This window comes from Bolinopsis microptera, chromosome 10 (genome assembly GCF_026151205.1).
Source record: "Bolinopsis microptera isolate Bmic1 chromosome 10, MBARI_Bmic_1.0, whole genome shotgun sequence".
NCBI lineage: Eukaryota > Metazoa > Ctenophora > Tentaculata > Lobata > Bolinopsidae > Bolinopsis > Bolinopsis microptera.
In genome coordinates this window covers 10,012,864-10,036,793 of record NC_087081.1, presented here as the reverse complement: position 1 = coordinate 10,036,793, position 23,930 = coordinate 10,012,864, and the positions used below count along the sequence as shown (strand labels likewise).

The window sequence follows — 23,930 nt, the reverse complement described above, 5'->3', positions numbered from 1 at the left end:
CAAAGAAGATGTAGATCCATGTTATTAGTGTACATTCAATTACAGGAACCAGCTAGTAACCAGATAGTAACCAACTAGTAACCAGCTAGTAACGAGATAGTAACCAGAGGGTAACCAGCTAGTAACCAGCTAGTAACCAGCTAGTAACCAGCTAGTAACCAGCTAGTAACCAGCTAGTAGTCAGCTAGTAACCAGCTAGTAACCAGCTGGTAACCAGCTAGTAACCAGCTAGTAACCAGCTAGTAACCAGCTAGTAACCAGCTAGTAACCAGCTAGTAGTCAGCTAGTAACCAGCTAGTAACCAGCTGGTAACCAGCTAGTAACCAGCTAGTAACCAGCTAGTAACCAGCTAGTAACCAGCTAGTAGTCAGCTAGTAACCAGCTAGTAACCAGCTAGTAACCCCTAACAGTCAGTGTACGACTATACTCGGACCACACGTGGAGCTAAACAACAGCCCCCCATTATAACACACACTCAATAAGTCACAAGACTCAAAATACTAAACAACTGCAAGCTGAGGCTACTAAACAACTGCAATATGATGATACTAAACTAAACAACTACAAGGATGTAGTATGTTAGGATAAAAACACCACAATTCAGATAAAATCTTCGCATTTACTAAACACCTTCAAGATTACCCACTACAATATTATCACCCACGCAGCTCCTACACCACTATTACCCACACACTTGCCCCTACTCCAAGTTGACCATTACATTGTTAGACAACAGATGGTACAATGTGAGTAATTTGATAGCAGCCGTACCGAGTAATATCATTATACAGGAACTAGTGTGTTGTGTTGTCCTCATCACATCTGGTCTTCTCATTAGTGAGGTACGGGATAATTGTGGGGCGGTTAATAGTTGGACGGCTAGTGTACCTGGATCAGCTGACTTGCAGGGACACAGAAACAAAGTTGATCACGACACTTAAACTACGAAGCTAGGATCTCTAACAACGTTGAGAACAAGGTATAAAGCTAGGGACTATGCCAATGCAAAATGTTGCTCTATAACTCTAATATCTAGCCTGTACACTGGAACACATGGTCGCTTCATTACATTTGTTTTCCTCATTACTAACGTACATGTCCTATTGTAGGGCTCTACATTTACAGGGGGCTATTTTCAGAGATTACCTGGATCAGGAGGGACAGATTTATACAAGTCATCATTTTTATAAACATGACTTGTGTTTTATAATGTGATACAGCGGTTCTAAGGTATTGGACAAGGGAATTGCAATTTCTGTAAGTTTCGGAGCTTTCAAATAGGACCTATGCATATTTGTATTGGCTTGCTCCTTGTAATGAGATCCCTGATACGGTATATCTTCATAGTGTATGTATATTGAGGCTAATAACTTATATTTATTAGGATTGTATTGCAAGGAAGATGTTAATTGCTCAAGAAAATGAAGCAAAAATAGACGAACTAATGTGCAACTTTATTAACCAAGCTACGGACATAGCATACTGTGGTTATATAATGTTGGATATATCCGAGTGAACTTTGAGATTCTATTGAAGATCAGACTTAAAATATCTGACAACTCTTATTATGAAGCAAACAAAAACTATATGGAAAAAAGCATATAGTCACCGCGCTTATTTTCAGAAACAAAAGCTACAAGTTCAGACTATATAAAGTCAAATTCATTCAAGTCAACTTGAAGAGTCAGAGATCCGGGCTTAAAATATCTCACGATTCTTACACAGAACTCTTACAATGAACACAAACAAAAACCATATTTAAAGAAGCATAAAACATTCAAGTCACTATTTTTCAAAACCACATGCTCCAAGTTTAAACTTGCTGACAAATTATTCCTCACGAACAATCATTCACGCTAACTTAACGTCTCGTCATAACCTGCTATGACGTCATAATAGCGGCTATGACGTCATAACCTGATATTCAATGTGCGTGTTTTAGTAATAGTTAGATCATACACGCAGAGACCATATTCGCAGAGAATACCAATAAATTGTACAGGGTGGGCCAAAAGTCAGTACCCATACGTTGGCCTTAATAGCTCCGCCGTGTTTTATATTTGAGAGGTGTTGCTTTGCAGATGGCATACTGTACTTACTGGTTCGAGGATTCGGTCGTCAAAATTTGAAAATTCGAATATTTTAGACCACGCCCATTCAATATTAAAACACCTTTATTGTTTTCTCTGAACATGCTGAACGCCTAATTTTTTCAGAGACGGTAGATTATCAAATGTTGCATATGATCTGAAAACATGAGGCAAAACGGATTAGAAATGACGAAGTTAACAAGCGATTTCTGTATCTCGTTAACAAAATTGACTGGGTGATTATTTGACACCGTGACACGACACCTTAATTGGGCACCCTTAACCAGTTCCCATAATGTTTAACGGGGTAGTTAACGGGGTCACCTTATCACGTGATTAGGTAAACCAATCACCTGATCACACGTAATGAATAAACTCGTTATGCTTCATATCTCGGTCATCTGAGAAGCTACAGTTCTAATTCTTTCAGGACAAACGTAATTCGAATGACCAAACACAATTAAATAAAATTTAGCTCGATCCGACTATCCAAACTATCAAATAAATGTGAAAATGAACCTCTATTTGAAAAAAATGAACACGAATATTTTTCGAGTTAACAAATTCCTCGAACCAGTGGTGGTACTAAGTCATACCAGAAAGAAGTATTTAAATTGGGCACTCAATGACTGAGCTATAAAGGCCAACGTATGGGTACTGACTTTTGGCCCACCCTGTATTTAAAATGACGGAAGTGTAGGTTAACTAAGATGTATTGAGACAGCTATATAATGTTATATACCTATTGTATGGTTCTACTATATCAATGCGAAACAAAAGGAACTAAAGCGAGAGTAAGTTGGATCAGCTCCAATAAGAAACACTCCATTGAATCGTTCAGAACGGAAGTCACCCGAAAATTAGAGTTATTACTGGTAATCTGTACATAATTAAATCTAAAACACAAACAAGGCCTGACTGCTAACGCTGACGAAACAATAATATGTTATATTGCAGTGGAACTACCGGACTGCGATGAACATGGGTACTTTCCATCCCACCGGCCCATAGCAACATTGAAATATATCGACTGTGTGACATCGGTCCCTCGAATTATTTGTTACAATAAACATGATAAAGAAGTGTAGAAAGTAATAATATATAACGTTCACTATTAACGTACACACATCTTAATAGTTAGCGGGAACAATTCCCCAACATAAACAAACAAATTGTTTTGGTTAACTGTGGTTAACTGCGGTGACCAATAATGGCAGTAGCGTATAACAATTCACAATACAGAACTGACAGCTGTTGACAAAATCAGGTATAGTCTACAAAGCTACACTTCCTGGAGGAGCAACCTGTATCCTCACGGTTACCACGGTTACAAACAAACCACTAAAATGGGGTGACTCTACCAGACTGGGAGGGGTGCTTTAATATGATCGTTACTTCCGCGGTACAAACTCGGACCTCTCGACGGAGAATTGTTACAAACTAATTTCAATATCCAATCGAATGTCAAATATCACTGTGATTCTTGAAAATAGAAGAAACGGCAAAACACGATTAAAAAATAACATACTCCCACGGATATTAAATTTGTGAGAAACTTCTAAAAGTCCAGACGATTGATTAAAAACAAAGCTGGCCTAACGACGGAGCATTATAGACTGGTACCCTGAGGGTACCATGGTAACAGCACCATGGTAACAACACCATGGTAACAGCACCATGGTAACAGCACCATGGTAACACCATGGTAACAGCACCATGGTACCCTGAGGGTACCATGGTAACAGCACCATGGTACCCTGAGGGTACCATGGTAACAGCATGGTACAAGCACCACCACTGGGCTTAATCAGCTGAGATGGTGCGGATAAATGGTAATCTGAAGTCTGCTAGAACAGGTGTATCTGCTCACTAAGACTAGTTTTAGTAGTGTAACAAGCTCGGCTCCTACTTTACCTGTCAAACGATCCTCAAACGGTCGTGCTGTACGGTAATACTAAACGGTCCTATATTATAAACGATCATAATGAAAACAACGCGGGTCCGTGTCATTTACACTGACGGCCGTGCTGAATGAGTGTGCAAATGTGAGAGAGAGAGAGAGAGAGCTGGAGATTATTAATGAGTCTCCTCCTCTTCAGGCAAGCATGTGTGATATGAGTCATGCTTGTGAGAATATGTACTGGGGAGAGGAGAATAGCGGAGCTTCATAGGGTTACCATGACAACATGGCACTCTGTTTCTTGTTGTACCTAATCAGTACCAACATTCGGGGGAGACTCCTAATTCCTGGTAACTTGAACTGGACTTGAAATTATATTACCTCAGTTTAATCAGCGCTCAATACACCTCATCTGTTTTTATCAAGAAACTTGAGAATGGAAAAGATTACGATGTACAAGTGTAGAGTGTAAAGTCATATTGAGATAATATGTTCTCAGGAACATAACACGTGCAGTGAACTCCTCAGTTTATACCACGTGATACAGTGACCACATGGTCTAAACTAAGGAACCCGGTTACTAAGAGACCGGTTACTAAGAGACCGGTTACTAAGAGACCAGCAACTAAGAGACCAGTAACTAAGAGACCGGTTACTAAGAGACCGGTAACTAAGAGACCAGTAACTAAGAGACCGGTTACTAAGAGACCGGTTACTAAGATATCAGTAACTAAGAGACCGGTTACTAAGAGACCGGTTACTAAGAGACCGGTTATTAAGAGACCGGTTCTAAAGAACAGAATAAGGTATTAAACTGATTATCAAATCTACTCTAGGCAAGGTTACTAAGAGACCGGTTACTAAGAGACCGGTTATTAAGAGACCGGTTACTAAGAAACCAGTAACTAAGAGACCGGTTACTAAGAGACCGGTTCTAAAGAACAGAATAAGGTATTAAACTGATTATCAAATCTACTCTAGGTAAGGTTAGTAGATAAAGTTAAAGGTTTGTTTATAAAAGTAGTAAATTGTATGGATATGAAGAAAAAAACCAAGATTTGCTTATTCCTGAAGATGTAGCCTACCGTTCATAACATCCTGAAATCAAAGCTCGAAAGATAAAATTCCACAGCAAAAAACTTAGATTACGGACTGGAACATTATTTATTAGTCGCATAACAATAGACAGATGATAATTTCTGATTATTCTAATTTTTGCGACAAATAATACAAAAAACTTACAAAACAGCAAGATGAATAATGAATACATACAGCTGATAAAGGAGAGAGGCCTGATAATGTTGAATGTTGATGGCCCATGCGTTAAAAGTAAGGTTTTCACGTGACATGTAATGTTACATTATACCATTTATAGCACAGCTCCAACCTCAGTGTTAAAGATATGAACATAACCCACTTATTGTGTTCATAACAATGATCATTTGAGGTAGATAATAGTAACCATAGTTACCTGACCTACGTAGTGTGGTTAGATAATAGTAACTATAGTTACCTGACCTACGTATTGTGGTTAGATAATAGTAACTATAGTTACCTGACCTACGTAGTTTGGTTAGATAATAGTTACCATAGTTACCTGACCTACGTAGTGTGGTTAGATAATAGTAACTATAGTTACCTGACCTACGTATTGTGGTTAGATAATAGTAACCATAGTTACCTGACCTACGCAGTTTGGTTAGATAATAGTTACCATAGTTACTTGACCTACGTAGTTTGGTTAGATAATAGTTACCATAGTTACCTGACCTACGTAGTGTGGTTAGCCGTTAGATAATAGTTACCATAGTTACCTGACCTACGTAGTGTGGTTAGTTAATAGTTACCATAGTTACCTGACCTACGTAGTGTGGTTAGTTAATAGTTACCATAGTTACCTGACCTACGTAGTGTGGTTAGTTAATAGTTACCATAGTTACCTGACCTACGTAGTGTGGTTAGATAATAGTAACCATAGTTACCTGACCTACGTAGTGTGGTTAGTTAATAGTTACCATAGTTACCTGACCTACGTAGTGTGGTTAGTTAATAGTTACCATAGTTACCTGATGCCTAAGTGACTTAAACCCACGTGACGGTACGAAACCAACGGATCAATAAATACTCCCAGTTCCAATAACAGCAACTCATCAATAATTCCATGATCATTGCAATTATAACACCCCGCCATTACAAACTATAACTGACTTGTTATAATGTCTGTAACCACTTCCACTATAATATCAAACCCAAATAAGCCAAAAGTTGAGCAACTAATTCTCACTACCAGTACCGTTATCTTGAACCTACGTTACCATGGTTACAAGCTTAACAACCCCACCCACAACTACCACTACCACAACTTTAAACACCGCCACAACTATCAAAAGAGCAAAGCAGCGAGTCGGTTAAAAGCCAAATGGTCGGAGAATGCGAGTGATTATGCCATATTAGGTCAGGTTCCCCCGTAATCTAACAGCTTCTCCCAACGTAATCTAATGAAAGTGTAACACAGCTTAACGACAGCCGCAGATATGAAATTAGTGTAATATTTGATGAAGGAGTTAGGATTTACACGCGGAGGCACAACATTACAAATAAGATTATGAATTATGCAGATGAGATTAATATTGTTCTAATGTTGACGACTCCTCGCCCCCAATAAAGCATGGAAACTCGTTTTCAAAACACGTAGTGCAACTGTGTTGGGAAACTGTGTATACAGGTTACAAAGAGGGACAAGAGAAAATGTTACAAAGTGTACTGGTGTAGCGTACCTCCACCGCGCCGTGAAGTACACTTCCGTATTCAATTAGCGGTATTTGCAGAGTCCTAACACTGTAACGTGCGATGAGACTCAACAGAGTTTGATGGTTTTCTGGGTGCGGTCTGTCTGTCTGTTTTCTAGATTCAGCAGGACGGTATGGGAAGATCAGGGGTTATATTTTAATGGCTAGTTGTGGACCAGAAATCTGTGTTGGACTTGGGGTACTTGACGGTGCCCTGGTCTCAGTGGTGATATATCTGCCTTTTCTTGGGTTCTACAGCATATTTTAAACTGAACATTGACACTTTTCTAGAAATTTAACTGGCTGCAAATGTTTTTGTCGTACTAGTTCTAGAGTGTAAAAATAAAGATACGAATAATTATTGTCTAATTTCAATGATTATATAATCTACTCTGAAACTTATTTACATTGACAAAAGATAGAAACATTTAAAAAGCAATACTTGAAAATCTAACAAACGAAGCAATTTTACAAAGTAGGTAATAAATTAAAGTCAATGGATGGCCGGAACCGAAAAAATCTTGGGCAGCATTAACTATTTCACCTTTGGAAACAACAGAAAATGAGAAAAGGTTGAACACCACATAAAAATCATAACATCAATCCATATATAAAGTATAGTTTAGTGCGGGTTGAGGGTACGATAGAGTTTTGGCGAAAGCGGCACCATCTCGCGTGACGTCATCAAAGTCACGTGACGTCATCGGAGTCACGTGACGTCATCAAAGTCATTGACTTTACTGCATGCGAGGCATGGCGACCTCTGCTGTGGCGGTCTTAGCGTCTTCTTCCTTCCACAATGTGGTAACTGAAATATTATTCCTCGTTACAAACTGCGGCGAATCACTAAGGGGCTGTTCACATATTAAGATATTACGCAATTATTTGTAGACCAATTTTCCCAATTTTTAATCCCCCTTCCTCCCCCTCCGTAATCAGTTTTATACAAAGCTATATATATACAAAGCTAGCGTAATCATGTAGAAACCTCCTCCCTCTCCTTCAGTGATATTTGGACGATAACAAAATTACAGCAATGTTTTCACTAGCAGCTTAATTTGGAAGTTTAACAGGTTTTCCCTTCAGTCGTAAGAGAAAAGTATCCAATAGTCGTGTAACGCGTGACAATAGTCGTGTAACACGTGACAATAGTCTTGTAACGCGTGACAATAGTCGTGTAACGCGTGACAATAGTCGTGTAACACGTGACAATAGTCGTGTAACTCGTGACAATAGTCGTGTAACACGTGACAATAGTCTTGTAACGCGTGACAATAGTCGTGTAACACGTGACAATAGTCGTGTAACGCATGACAATAGTCGTGTAACGCGTGACAATAGTCGTGTAACACGTGACAATAGTCGTGTAACTCGTGACAATAGTCGTGTAACACGTGACAATAGTCTTGTAACGCGTGACAATAGTCGTGTAACACGTGACAATAGTCGTGTAACTCGTGACAATAATCGTGTAACACGTGACAATAGTCTTGTAACAGCGTGACAATAGTCGTGTAACACGTGACAATAGTCGTGTAACACGTACAATAGTCTTGTAACGCGTGACAATAGTCCGTGTAACACCGTGACAATAGTCGTGTAACGCGTGACAATAATCGCGTAACACGTGACAATAGTCTTGTAAACGCGTGACAATAGTCGTGTAACGCGTGACAATAGTCGTGTAACGCTGACAATAGTCTTGTAACGCGTGACAATAGTCGTGTAACGCGTGACAATAGTCGTGTATCGCGTGACAATAGTCGTGTAACAGCGTGACAATAGTCGTGTAACGCGTGACAATAGTCGTGTAACACGTGACAATAGTCGTGTAACTCGTGACAATAGTCGTGTAACACGTGACAATAGTCGTGTAACACGTGACAATAGTCGTGTAACGCGTGACAATAGTCGTGTAACACGTGACAATAGTCGTGTAACGCGTGACAATAGTCGTGTAACACGTGACAATAGTCGTGTAACGCGTGACAATAGTCGTGTAACGCGTGACAATAGTCGTGTAACACGTGACAATAGTCGTGTAACGCGTGACAATAGTCGTGTAACACGTGACAATAGTCGTGTAACGCGTGACAATAGTCGTGTAACACGTGACAATAGTCGTGTAACTCGTGACAATAGTCGTGTAACACGTGACAATAGTCGTGTAACGCGTGACAATAGTCGTGTAACACGTGACAATAGTCGTGTAACGCGTGACAATAGTCTTGTAACGCGTGACAATAGTCTTGTAACGCGTGACAATAGTCGTGTAACGCGTGACAATAGTCTTGTAACGCGTGACAATAGTCGTGTAGCGCGTGACAATAGTCGTGTAACACGTGACAATAGTCTTGTAACGCGTGACAATAGTCGTGTAACGCGTGACAATAGTCGTGTAACACGTGACAATAGTCGTGTAACTCGTGACAATAGTCGAGTAACGCGTGACAATAGTCGTGTAACACGTGACAATAGTCGTGTAACGCGTGACAATAGTCGTGTAACACGTGACAATAGTCGTGTAACGCGTGACAATAGTCGTGTAACGCGTGACAATAGTCGTGTAACTCGTGACAATAGTCGTGTAACTCGTGACAATAGTCGTGTAACACGTGACAATAGTCGTGTAACGCGTGACAATAGTCGTGTAACGCGTGACAATAGTCGTGTAACACGTGACAATAGTCGTGTAACACGTGACAATAGTCGTGTAACGCGTGACAATAGTCGTGTAACACGTGACAATAGTCGTGTAACGCGTGACAATAGTCGTGTAACACGTGACAATAGTCGTGTAACACGTGACAATAGTCGTGTAACGCGTGACAATAGTCGTGTAACACGTGACAATAGTCGTGTAACGCGTGACAATAGTCGTGTAACGCGTGACAATAGTCGTGTAACACGTGACAATAGTCGTGTAACTCGTGACAATAATCGTGTAACACGTGACAATAGTCTTGTAACGCGTGACAATAGTCGTGTAACACATGACAATAGTCGTGTAACGCGTGACAATAGTCTTGTAACGCGTGACAATAGTCTTGTAACGCGTGACACTAGTCGTGTAGCGCGTGACAATAGTCGTGTAACACGTGACAATAGTCTTGTAACGCGTGACAATAGTCGTGTAACGCGTGACAATAGTCGTGTAACACGTGACAATAGTCGTGTAACTCGTGACAATAGTTGTGTAACACGTGACAATAGTCGTGTTACACGTGACAATAGTCGTGTAACGCGTGACAATAGTCGTGTAACACGTGACAATAGTCGTGTAACGCGTGACAATAGTCGTGTAACTCGTGACAATAGTCTTGTGTAGCGCGTGACAATAGTCGTGTAACGCGTGACAATAGTCGTGTAACACGTGACAATAGTCTTGTAACGCGTGACAATAGTCGTGTAACACGTGACAATAGTCGTGTAACGCGTGACAATAGTCGTGTAACACGTGACAATAGTCTTGTAACGCGTGACAATAGTCGTGTAACACGTGACAATAGTCGTGTAACTCGTGACAATAGTCGTGTAACTCGTGACAATAGTCGTGTAACACGTGACAATAGTCGTGTAACGCGTGACAATAGTCGTGTAACACGTGACAATAGTCGTGTAACGCGTGACAATAGTCGTGTAACTCGTGACAATAGTCTTGTGTAGCGCGTGACAATAGTCGTGTAACGCGTGACAATAGTCGTGTAACAGTTGACAATAGTCTTGTAACGCGTGACAATAGTCGTGTAACGCGTGACAATAGTCGTGTAACGCGTGACAATAGTCGTGTAACACGTGACAATAGTCGTGTAACACGTGACAATAGTCTTGTAACGCGTGACAATAGTCTTGTAACGCGTGACAATAGTCTTGTAACGCGTGACAAACTCACTTGTTTTCCACTGAGAGTAGAAGTTGAGTCCGGCCTTGCCGTAGAAGTTTGAGTCACCCAGGAAGGAACCACGAGACCCCGTGAAACTGAACATGGGCAGTGGGACGGGAATAGGGACATTCACTCCGATCTGACCTACATCTACCTGCACAATTATTAATTAGTTAGTAAAATGAAAGTAAGTAATTATATATCTAGTGAGTGATTATTCATAAGTATGAAATTACCCGTAAAACTTGTGAATGATATTTGCATCAGACGTTAATCAGTAAATGTATTGAGTATTTGAATTAACCATATTATTATTAATAATCTAACTAAGATAATTAATCAAATAATTACTAATTTATTAATTAACCATCTGATCATACCTCATTGGTGAACTTTCTTGCTGCAGCCCCACTGTTAGTAAACACCGCACAGCCGTTACCATAGGGATTGTTGTTAAGGATCTCAATAGCATCGTCCATTGTATCAGCTTCCAGAATGTTCAGTACAGGTCCAAATATTTCCTGTGATTATTTTTTAACTGGTTAACACAAACAAGATGAGAACAATTATGATCATTCCAAAAAAACATATTATAAATACTTTTTTCCACTACAGATGTTTCTTCAATAGGAAAGTTTATGATTTTATTTTGATTTATTAGCTTAGTACAGATAACTAAATCTATAAAATAACTGTAGTAAACCTCCCGATAGCACTCCATGTCAGTAGTAACATTGCTGATAATGGTGGGACCCACAAAGTTGCCATTCTCGTAGCCGGGAACTGAGATGTTTCTACCGTCCAGGGGCAGGGTTGCTCCTTCATCAACACCACTCTGAATTAACCTAGTGGGTGGTTGCATAAAATGTGGCAAAATTCTCAAATTCAAATTGAAAGTATCATCATGAAAAAAGTTTTGTAACTGTATAAAATCTAAAGCGAAACCTATTACCAAATCATAACAGGAGAAGCTAAAATTTTACCGTGTCCCGATTCACCGCAAACCCCAATTTACCGCGGATGTTTTCTTTCTCCAAACACCGCATGTCGGAATTGATTGCCCATCTAATCACAGTTAAACTCATTACAATGTTTAAATAGTAACATTAGATTACGTACCTCTCAATCCTAGCTTTAGACTGAGGAGAGATAACAGGACCCAAGTCAGCTCCAGGCTGGTCACCAGCTGTCACATTCAGTTTCCTGGCTCGTTCCACCAGCTCAGGGATCCAGTTCCTAGCTTCTCCCACCATCACTGCTACACTAAGTGCCATACACCTGGTGTGATGCTATATTAATAACATATAATATATTATTGTTTATGTTAAATAATAGCTATCTAATAAAATGTAGAAACTCAGTTTGACGAGCAGGATAATCTCAAAGATTTCTTTCTGCTAAAAACATGAATTCTACAACAGATAACAGTACAGACCTCTGCCCAGCGGCCCCGAACGCAGCCCCTACAAGTTGATTAAGAGTATTCTCCTTGTTAGCATCAGGCATGATAACTCCGTGGTTCTTAGCAGCCATGTTGGCTTGTACTCTCTTTCCATTCTTACTTCCCCTCTCGTAGATGTGTTGTCCCTGAAATAGAGTGATATAGTAACGAATCTCCGTATCAGGCATGGTTATGTTAGTATCCAATAGCTACACAGTGCTATACAGGAGACAGTTGATGGAGATTAGGACCCATTTTTTCAGTACCGTCTTAAATTGGACTACAGATCGAGGAATTTACAGCTCAAATATTGCCATATGCAACAGATAAAAGTCAGCCAATGGGTATTTTTTTGTGAAACTTGATTTAGAGATAGCAGTTGACCAACAAACTAGGACCAGTGACCAAACTTTTGAGGGGGTCCCGGACCCCAACAGCCAAACGGTGCCCGCGGGGCAGCCACGCCCATATTTGGTCCAAATTAGGCCCAATTGAGCCAAATGCGATTTCGAGTCGATTCCGAAAATTTCATGCAAAAATTTTGAAAACTGATTGAGTTATCGCGAACCGAGATATGGGCAATTTAGTTCATTTTTTTATGTTTTTTTCGCCTTAGTATCCACATTTAAACAGATATAAAGCTATAACTTACAGAGAATATTGATATTTGCTCAATTTATGGGACGAAATCTACCAAATTTGGTGCGTATGACCAAATATGGGCATATGGTTTTTTGCTCATAACTCAGTCATTTTTTGTCCAATCTTGATGAAATTTCATATACGAGTTCAGAAGACCACTAGCTACAAGTAGAGCACCTAAAATCTGGGTTTTGGGCATGTTCAGGGTATTTGGCTAAATTCGGCCTAATTTGGACCAAATATGGGCGTGGCTGCCCCGCAGGCACCGTTTGGCGGTTGGGGTCCGGGACCCCTCAAAAGTTCGGTCACTGGTCCTAGTTTGTTAGTAAACCCCCCCTAAAAGTATAACTTACAGCTTGGTTAGATCCAACAAAGGAGATGGCTTTAATGTCGGGGTTATCACAGATAAAGTTGACGGAGTCGTGTGTTCCGTGTATCACGTTCAGTACACCTGTTAATGGTAATAGTTACCATGGAAACACGGTGGAAGCACAATGGTAATATTTTTCAGGCTTGTGCGAACAAAATAATAGCTACAAAAACTTTCTCCGAATGAAGACAAACGGAAGTAGAATATAGCCCCATTTTCGTTCTAAAGAGGGTTTCTTGTTTCAGTTTGATTTCAATCCTACTGTTGCTCCTCACATACCTTTAGGGAGTCCAGCCTCAATAGCCAGCTCTGCTAACATCATAGCAGCGCCGGGGTCTCTTTCAGAGGGTTTCAGGACGTATGTGTTACCAGCAACGTTAGCCAGAGGAAACATCCACAGTGGGATCATAGCAGGGAAGTTGAAGGGAGTGATACCGGCACATACTCCTAGTGGAGCTCTGAAAAATATCCGTTTTTTAAGGTTGTAAAATCTACAAAGTATTGGAAGGAAGTAGCGTGCGCGCGGCAGTCTCTGCAAATTTTGGAAAAATCGAAGACCCTTTCACAGTATAAACAGAGCGTTGCCACATCTTAATTCAATTTACTGCACTCTGTTCTATAGAAGTGGATCAGACGAACATTCCAGAAACCACACCACGCACACACAGGAAACACTTGACAGTACCTGATAGAGTACGTGTCCATGTCTTTAGTGACACCCGGCATGGTTTCCCCCATTTGTAATGACGTCACACTGCAGGCATGTTCTACTATTTGCAGTCCTCTTATAACGTCTCCTTCCGCGTCTGCTAGTGTCTTACCTTGCTCCAGTGTGATGTTCTGAGGACATAAGGAGAGGTGAAGATAAGATTTAGCTGTTTCCCAAAATGGCTCGAGCTGCAGAGTAACAAGCCGTCACACCGATTTCTATCATAGTTTATTGTAAATATGTTTTTTGACAGTGAATATGTCAAATAATAATATGTAATATATTAAACCGGATTTTAGCCAGTTCAAAACATGGCTGCATAATCTAAGCTACACATCATTGCTTGATAAATGACGTGTCGTTACTAATTCGAATGAAAACGGGAACTTTGATTTAAGGAAGTGAAAGTAAAACAAACGGATGTTTACCTTAGCAAGTTCTGCCATGTTCTCCTTGATGAGATGTTGGAATTTGAACATAACTCCCTGACGCGACAACACGGATACTTGAGACCATGATTTGAATGCTGCCTTCGCTGAAAATTTACTCATGGTTAAGTACTTTAGTAATGATTAGGAAGTTGTTTCAGACATATTTGTGATTTAATGGACATGTTGCGATGATTTGACATTAATCCAAATACTTGAGTTGTTAATAGTACCAACTACCAGTGTAAACATGATGATTATAATCTAAAATATATGAGCATTTTAACAACAATATTAATTAAATCGTTAAATGTGCCACGTAATAATATTAAAACCGTTCTATAGATGTAATTAACAAACTTCTTATCGGTCATGTAATCCATAAAATTGTGTTGCTGTTAAAAGATAAGCAACGTTATCACTCAGAAATCAATTTGATAATGAGGGTACTAGAGAAAATCTGACTAATTGTGACTAACTATCACTCAGCAATGAACCCCGTTATAATAACAAATGTGATAAGGGGGATACCAGACAGAATGCGACTCATTGTGACTAACCGGAATCTACAGCAGCCTGCATTTCCTCAGGGGTAGATTTGGGAACTCTAGTAACAAGTTCGTTAGTTGCCTGTTTGGGGGTTATATATTATTTTGGGGTTTTTTGTTTAGTTATTGTTAGTGTTGAGTTAATTAAATTAACTTAAGGGTGTAAAATTATCACACAAATTGTTAATGCTGCATGAAAGTTGACATTATGCAGAATGATGAATAGTAATGCTAAGGTAAACCCACAATAAATCAGCGCTTCAAGCCTTATACTATACATTTTCTGTGACAAAGTCTTGAGGGTTTAACTGAAATTTAAACTTCCGTGTTTACACTTATTTCACTATACATTTAAATATGTACATTGTGTGTACATGTTGTTTACTTACAGGATTGTGGAGATCCACCCACTCTGTAGCAGAGGACTCAACAAACTCACCATTAATCAGGTTCTTCGTCTTGTACTGAAAATACAAGTTTAAAGACTAGACACAATTCCTGTAAAGTATTACTATCAGTTGGGACCAAAATCGCTAGTTGCAGTTTTGATACTAACCATGGAATATTTTCAATTTCTACGTATTTCATAGCTGATAAGAGCATTATCTAAAGTCAAAAACAAGCCGTTATCAATAAAACATACAGTTCATGCACTGCACAATAATTCAATAATCTTCCCCGACACGTCACAGACTGGTCCAGGTGATATGTTAAGGGCCTGCGTGTTAGTAATGTAATCTACTTGATCTTATCTACAACACTGTACGGGGGGGGGGTGGATCAGGTACTAAGTTCTGTACGTGACGTCGACTAAGTGTAATTTTGGAATTTTGTCAAAAGACCCACCCTCCCCCTTCGCGACTTTTGCCGGCTTTTGTGGTACTAGCTGTTGAGAAATCACAGTACTAACTGTGTCTTGGTATATGAAATAAGATACCCACCCATAAAGCCATAAATTGCTTTAAACAGCTCATTAAACATTGGGAAATGGGGGAAAAATTGGGGGAAAATGGAAAAAAACCTCAAAACCTATTCCCAAAATTGAAATTTGAGGTAAAATGGGTTTTTTTGGGGTTGGAGACCCCCCTTTGTACCATGTACTAACTGTTTTTCTGGGTAATGTACCATGTACTAACTGACAACTGTGTTTTTGGAAGAAAATATGACCCACCTCCCCCCAACGTCACGTACGGTACTAAGTGTATGATCCCCCCCCCCCCCCCCCCCCGCACTGTAACCCATGATAAAGAAACAGTATGTGATATTTCATATTCGAGGTAATTGATTGCGCACTGTGCATGGTTAACTGAGCTGGTATTTGTTTCTGCTCACGAGAAATTGTATTCCTGGTATTTATGGGAAAGAACTAAAATTGAAGGTCTAGGTCTATGTTTTCAAATGAATTTTAAACATTGCCCTACTGATCTTTTTTTACAAAATTCTCCTTTTTTTTTAAACGATGAATCATGTAAGGAATAATAGTAATAATAAGACAAATTTGATCATATTTGACTAATCTAAATCTGTCAACAAAGAATAAAGATTCAACAATATCAACCAGTGAAACTGACAACAACTCTACATACAAGGGGTCGTTCACGTATTATGTCATCACTGACGGGGAGGGAGGGGGTTTCTAAATGATTACGCAAGTGTAATGTTTACAAAATAACTACGTGTAAAACTAATTACGGAGGAGGGAGGACAAGGGGGGGGGGGGTTAATAATTGGCATAAAAGTTTAAAGTGATAACGTAATGATAAATTAACTCAGTATCTCACCAGTTCAGTGGCCGCAGCAGGAGCAGGCGCTGTGGTGTTCAGACATCTCAACCCGTGGAGAGGAGCAATCCTTGTTAGAAGCTTCTGAGTCAACATAGTCTAATGGAGGTGAGTTTGTGATGTAGGTAGTAATTTCATTGTTGAATTGAGATAAAACTTTCGCAGGGAGCCAAAACAAAAACACTTGAAAATACTATCACAAAATAATATACAGCTTTTTCAAATATTAGTAAGAAAAAATCTATAACCAACAATTATACGAATACAAATTGATTCTTAAAAACATTAGAAAATGGAGAGGTAAGATGACAATATCTCTTCCTCCTCTACAATTTCCTTTGTAGCAACTAAAACTACCATTCTCAAGTAAGCAGATGGTTCTGAGTATAAAACGTTTGGGATAAATCTTCTCTGCTTTAAAGGAACTTTCCTCAGATCTATGTCTATTTCACAGTAACTGACATTTGAAGTTTTGTTGCCACCGTTATTTACTATCTGACCACAGGCCAGGGGGTTTACAGGGTTTTTAAGGGCTAACCACGATTCATCACATGTCATGTGGGGACCCAAACGATTTCGCTGAGAGCAAGATTTATAAAACAATCCTGAAATCCCATCATGTTTCCCATCAATATACGTTCCATCAGAACATTGGAATATATACGAGTTTGATATGGATTGGATGAAAATGGAATCACCAGGACGGTATATAGTTCCAGGATAATAACCAATAATGGATCCAGGAGATACAGCTCCGCAGGTGACAAACACACCTCTATTGTGCAGAGCACTATCCTTTATACCTACTGTAAAGCCATGAGTCTTGTGTATGTTATCCAGGTTGGATTCAGGGCAATGTACAAAATTGTTTAATTGATTGTAGACAGTTTTTATGATGTGAGAAGTGTCCACGACTGGTGCTTTAGCGTTGGCATGTTTGATGAAGTTGAAATATATCCAAGGCAGCAGTTTTCTTTTGTAGGATTTGAAGACCATAATTTCAAAACATCTGCTATGATGAGTCTAGATAAGAGTGCTACAAAAGTAGATGATGAATAAACTTTGAGCAGTCATACAGTATAATATAATAGATTTAATATCAAGAATAATCCGATTTAGGAAAATGATAGGGTAATTCAAAATGAAGATAGAAAGAGAGAGAAAATTAAATTCACACCAAGAATAAAATAAATATCAAAACTCATCAATTTAATCAATAAAACATGATCAATTAATTTGAAATAAATTGGAAAACTGACGCAGTCCTGAATTCATCACAATCTTCATCACTTATATCGTACTCTGCAACTTTCGTAATGTGATCTTTTATAAAGTCTAGACCCCATCTACCTGGATCACCAATATACACATCATTTTCAATCTGGTTGTTCCTCAAACACCAGGCTAGAATTTTACCTGCCATCACCTCGTCATAAAACATGTCACCCAAAAAGATTGTGGTGTTTTCTGGTTGGATTATGGACGAGCTTTGCAATAAATCCTCTGCTGAAAGTATTGGAGGTTCCAGTTCATTCAATTTGAAATTCAATTGAACTGCAGCCATTGCTAACTCATCTATGTCATTACACATTACTGATTTTGCCCCTGCTATTTTCGCAGCAATACCAAGTGCACCACAGCCACAGCCTATATCCATAACATCTCTATTCTTAACCACATTTTCATTATCAAATATAAACCTTGAAAGGACTTGACCTCCAGGCCAAAATACAGACCAAAATGGGTCATGTTCCAGTTCTGGTACTTCTTTTTGGTAATACCAAGGACACGATTTATCCAGAAGATAAAGACTCAACTCTGGGACAAGATTTTTAGTCCTTACTTTTGTGTTTTGAAGGATAAGTTGATATGATCTCTGAAGGGCTATCTTTGATGCCATTTTATGCAACAAAACTATTAACTCCACATCTCATCACTTTGAATCAAATATTAAGCCAAGATTAAATATTAGAAGTACCAAATGGGAGACATCAGATGTACTTTCTTTGCCATCTGGGAAAGGATAAGATGTTAATCATAGCTTCACATGATCACACATCTTGCAATACAGTTCAAATAACAACATCAAAATATTTGTTTACTGATCCATGGAGTATAACAGAGTCAGATAACGGCCCATGTAGTGCTCAAGGGGGTGCCCTCACTCAGCATTTTATATAACATTTCGTCTAGGCTATTTTTATTTCATGCGCCGCCAGTGGTGCTGAGTGAAAGCCCCCCTTTCTTTTTTGAAAGCATTTCGTTGGCTGAGCTTACCTTTCAAAAGTGGTTAAGCTCGATACGCTAGCTGACCGGGAAATTTTTTCCATCAACTTCTTTTTTCTTTAAAAAAACATAAGATGGTTAGAAGTGGTAGGAATTGAGAATGGGTATGGTAGGTAGGTAGTTTTTTCGTGGTGTCACAAAGCAAAACATGCATTACCATCCGCATACATGTGCTCCTTCATAAAGGGGGGCATGACACATCTCCAATGTCTCCAATGTCTCTTGTCTTTTTTGAAAATATAGGGTGCGGAGACGTGTCCTGGAGACATTGGAGACACAGCTTTTGGAGACATTGGAGACATTGGGGACATTGGAGACATTGGGGACATTGGAGACACAGCTTTTGGAGGCCTCATGTAGCCTCCAGGCTCGACAAACCCCGACAAACCCTGACAAATCCCGACAAACCCCGACGTGTCGAGATATACTTAAGGAGGCTCTCATTCGTCCAAGTTTGAAGAAACGTGGCCTTGACGGTGAATCTCTATCTAACTATAGGCCTATTAGCAATCTCTCATTCTTGTCAAAAATCATTGAGAAGTGTGTATCTATACAGCTCACCAGTTATCTTGAGGATAACAACTTGCTTTCTAAAGTTCAGTCTGGCTATAGGAAGTTTCATAGCTGTGAAACTGCAACAACCAGAATCCATAACGACATCTTGATAACTATTGACAAGAAAACTAAAGTTGTTCTTTTACTTCTAGATTTGAGTGCTGCCTTTGATACTGTCAATCACCCAAGATTAATCAAGAAGCTAAGATCTGCTTATGGCATTACAGGCCTTGCTCTTACATGGATCAGGTCCTACTTGGCTAACCGTTCATTTTGTGTCAAAGTCGAGGATTCGTCTTCCTCATCAACTGTTCTTGAGATAGGTGTGCCACAAGGTTCAATTCTTGGCCCCCTGCTATTCATATTGTACACCAAAGATCTTGAGAACATTGCAAGTATGCATGGGTGCTGTATTCATTTGTATGCTGATGACACCCAGCTGTATTTCACTCTTGATTCTGATGACCCATCACAGCTAGAGCACAATATGGAACACTGTATGTCTGATATCAAGAAATGGATGACAAACAATTTCCTTCAACTAAATTCTTCTAAGACTGAAGTCATCGTTATATCCTCTAAATTTGACTCAAAAAATATTCCAGCCTCTCTACAGATTGTTAAGGATCAAGAGCCACATGTTGTTAGTGGAACTGTGAAGAGTCTTGGGCTGTATTTGGACAGTTATCTTTCAATGAGTGATCAGATTACGTCAGTGGTTCAAGCATGTAATATTCAGATCAGAAATTTGTGGTTTATTGCATCAAAACTGTCTTTTAACCTTAAGATTCAGCTTGTTCATGCTCTAGTACTCCCTAGAATTGATTATTGCAATAGCATATATTTTGGACTGAGCTCTTATGATTTAAGTCGTTTACAGAAGGTGCAAAATTCTGCTGTAAGATTTATTTTCGGGAGAGGAAGAAAGGCACACACTACCATAGGTGCAGATTTCGTTTTGAGGTGAACTTTTAAGTTCCCGAGAAATTTTCTTAAGTTTGCTTTTTTTTTCCTCCTCGGGCACATTCGTAACCTGACGGGCCAGTTAAACCTAAACTACATATTATATTGACCGTTATGTACATCGGTATCTGTTGAGGAGCCAAATCATCTGAAAAGCCCTAAACCTATATTTTGCTCAGGCACGTAGCCAGGATTTTTCTTTGAGGGGGGGGGGCTGTCGGCGAGCGAAGCTGCAAGCTGTGGCAGGGGTCTGGGGGCGCGGCCCCCAGCGGGGTCCAGGTAAGGGGCGGACCCCATTGGCAGGGGCTAGGGTGCGAAATAGGGTGTTTTAGGCTAAATTGAAAGTTTAATGAATTTACAAAAATGTATGGTTTGGCATAATTTTTTTTTTTGTTGGGGACTGGCCCGTGGTACCAGCCAATGTTTACTCAAAAAAGTATATATAATATCAATGGTAATAAGAAATTCATCCCCGTGGGGCACATGCATAAATATAAAATGTAAAGGAAATCTCAAACTATTCAATTTAGACTCTACCGGTAAAGTATGCAATGAAGGTTTATAGCTTAAAGTTTTATTTTCCAATGGTTAATAGGTAAAGATAAGAAAAGTAAAACAAGACTGAGCACTTCAAATTTGTAGAATTTGTAACTTGATTTGAAATCGCGGCGATAAAAAAGAATGTCCTATGTTGGCAGTGTAATTGATGAGATATGCGACGTTTATTGAGTGATGCATAAGTGTGTGCATATAATCTAAGATGTAGAGACAAGGTTATTATCGGCATTTTGGTTTATGTTACGCTTTGATTTTCTTAGTCCTGTTATACAATATAACATGAAATTAGGCCAATCGTCTTCGATGTTTTCATTTTGCTGATCGATGAGCATAGTTTTTATACAAGTTTTGTAAATGTTCAGGTTAAATAGACTAGGCGGGGAAGTTGCTGCAACATTATATCGGTTTATTGCTAATAATGGACCTTTAAAAAATACTGAGTTGTTGTAAGGGTGTTGACCATACTTTTCTGACCATTGTGTAGTGAAAATAGAATCCAGGTTAGTATTAAACAATGGTGCGCTTTTGGGAATTGTTTTCTTGAGAGACAATGGTACTAGATGAGGAAAGTTTTTCAATTTATGCATTAAAATGAGTGCGTTCTTTACAATGATACTGTGTACTGTCAATATTTTATGTGAATAAAAGCCAGACTTGGTACTTGCTGGGGGGATACCGTCCTTGTACCAGTAATTGACGAAACCAGGTAATACTGCTCGAAGGCCCATTTTCTGTTTTACAAAAAGCGATTCAATATGAGACTTGGCAGCAAAACCCCATACAAGGCTGCAATAATTAAGGTGTGACTGCACAAAACTTTGATAAATTTGAAGACGTGCTTCGAGAGGCAGATATTTTTTAAGTTTGTACATGACTCCTATGTATCTGGACATTTTCATTTTCATGGCAGAAATATGATGGGACCAGTTTAGTTTATCATCTATTATAACTCCTAAAAAACGGGCTTCTGTTTTTCTCTCAATTGTGACACCAGAAATTGCCACATCACGATAATTAAGATTTCTTTGTCGAGAGAAGATCATATAATTTGTTTTCTTAAGGTTGAGAGCTAAACCATTGTTATCTACCCATTTAACTAAAGCATCGCTAAGAGTTATTAGTTTATCGTAAACTTCATTAAGATTTTCTCCTATCAGGAAGATGTTGGCATTATCTGCGTACATAATGAAATTGGCTATATCTGATATTTGAGGCAGGTCGTTTATGTAGATTATAAAAAGTAAAGGTCCTAATATTGACCCTTGAGGCACGCCGTATAAAATTTGGTTGGTTGAAGATTTTGACGAGCCAATTGATACAAACTGTTTCCTGTTAGTGAGATATGACTTAAACCAGTTTAAGGCTTGACCCCTTATGCCGTAATGGTCCAGCTTGCGCAAGAGTATGGAATGATCCACAAGGTCGAAAGCTTTGCTGAAATCGATTAAAAGAAGTAAAGTTACCTGCTTTTTAGACATTGAATTAAGAATGGTGTCTTTTGCGTTGAGAAGAGCATGTTCACAAGACCTACCCGGGCGAAAACCGTATTGGTTTTCACATAGTATGCTGTATTTATCTAAAAAACTTATAACTCGGTTATGCATTAGCTTTTCAAATACTTTAGAGAAAGAAGCAAGAAGAGATATTGGTCTGTAATTTTTTATGTCAGATTTAGATCCACCTTTGTGAATTGGGACCACCTTCGCTTCTTTCAAAGCCTGTGGAAAGATCCCCTGTTCAAAAGAACTGTTGACAACGTGGGCTAGTACACTAGTAAAACTGGGACAGCTGTTAGCGATTTTTAGAGGTTCAATTTTAGTGTCTAGTGTTGGCTTTATTCTTAAGCAGGTTTATGACGTCCTGAATTTCTGTTTTAATAAAACAAAAGTTAAAACAAAAGTTAAATTTATTACCAATTATTCAATCAATACATATCATAAATTCTAATATTGGAAACACAATGCAGAATGGATGTCTTAAACTATAATTTTGTTGTCACTAATAATCTATTTACTTTCAAAGTTGAAATTTAGTTAAGTATGAAATGCCACCACATCATAGTTAGGGTAAAATATAATTCTTAAAAATTTTTAAATTGAGAAGATTGCTCTATGACTTAAAATTTAAAATTTAGCAAAAGATATCTAATTTTTAAATAGTTGGTTACAGTTTATGACAGTACTGGCATGATCAATTTTATTGTGGCTGGTAAAAGGACCCAGTTGCCTGTAAGGGCTTTACCGAACCCCTGGGGACCACAATGTGATAGGATCAGGCCAGATGTTTCTATGTAGAGCAATTTATTTATTTCTGAGCTATGGTTACGTGGTATAGCTGGTGGTCATGTTTAAAGGTCAGTTTATCTTTGTGTGCTAATTATCCATCCAGATGCTTAGTGATGTGAGTAAATCATGCCCTTCTACAATATATAACGTTTAACTATAAATTTGTTTTTACCACAGAAACTGTGGCACTAAGGTCAAGAATTAAAAATTTGTACTCTCATTGATAGTTAAAGCGTTTTTTTCCCCAGCACTACTACACAACAAAAACCTGTCGGCCCACCGAGGAAACACAGTCGCAGAACAAGGAACCCAATTGTGCTCCTCTATTCTGCGATCGTGTGTATTTACTATAAACTAGCTAAATGCAGTTAGTAAAATTTTCTGGAATCATTAAAGTCGTTTGATTAGTTTATGTGTCAAAGTAATGTCCATGATAATCATATATTTGGATCCCCGGTGGGCAAACACTCGTCCCAAAGGCTAAGGCAAACCTTTCAATGTTTCACCATACGAAGTAAGGAGATTTGAACACATACTCAGCCTACAACTCCACCCATGGGACGAGACGTCGTGAGCCTCAAAATATATAGCATATACCCAGTCAGCAAACACTATACACAACATACATACGATAACAAACAATGTATAATGCCATTACTTCATTTAAAAGAAAATATATCTGCTATCTAATTTTTTTAAAAA

At 38.9% G+C, this 23,930-nt stretch overlaps 2 protein-coding genes across 2 annotated transcripts; both read right to left on the bottom strand.

Annotated features, from left to right (window-relative positions):
- Positions 1–7,137: 7,137 nt before the first annotated feature.
- Positions 7,138–16,680, bottom strand: LOC134822340 (probable methylmalonate-semialdehyde/malonate-semialdehyde dehydrogenase [acylating], mitochondrial). Its single transcript, XM_063833354.1, has 13 exons — positions 16,582–16,680; positions 15,190–15,264; positions 14,813–14,882; positions 14,253–14,359; positions 13,801–13,955; positions 13,395–13,573; positions 13,099–13,196; positions 12,098–12,249; positions 11,782–11,940; positions 11,366–11,507; positions 11,043–11,183; positions 10,672–10,816; positions 7,138–7,587 (listed from the first exon to the last, which is right to left on the bottom strand). Exons 1-13 carry the CDS (start codon positions 16,675–16,677, stop codon positions 7,517–7,519), a joined length of 1,590 nt encoding a protein of 529 aa, XP_063689424.1. The 5' UTR covers positions 16,678–16,680; the 3' UTR covers positions 7,138–7,516.
- A 186-nt stretch (positions 16,681–16,866) lies between these two features.
- LOC134821606 (SET domain-containing protein 9-like) lies at positions 16,867–17,613 on the bottom strand. The gene has a single exon (XM_063832307.1). It carries the CDS (start codon positions 17,575–17,577, stop codon positions 16,867–16,869), a length of 711 nt encoding a protein of 236 aa, XP_063688377.1. The 5' UTR covers positions 17,578–17,613.
- Positions 17,614–23,930: the final 6,317 nt, after the last annotated feature.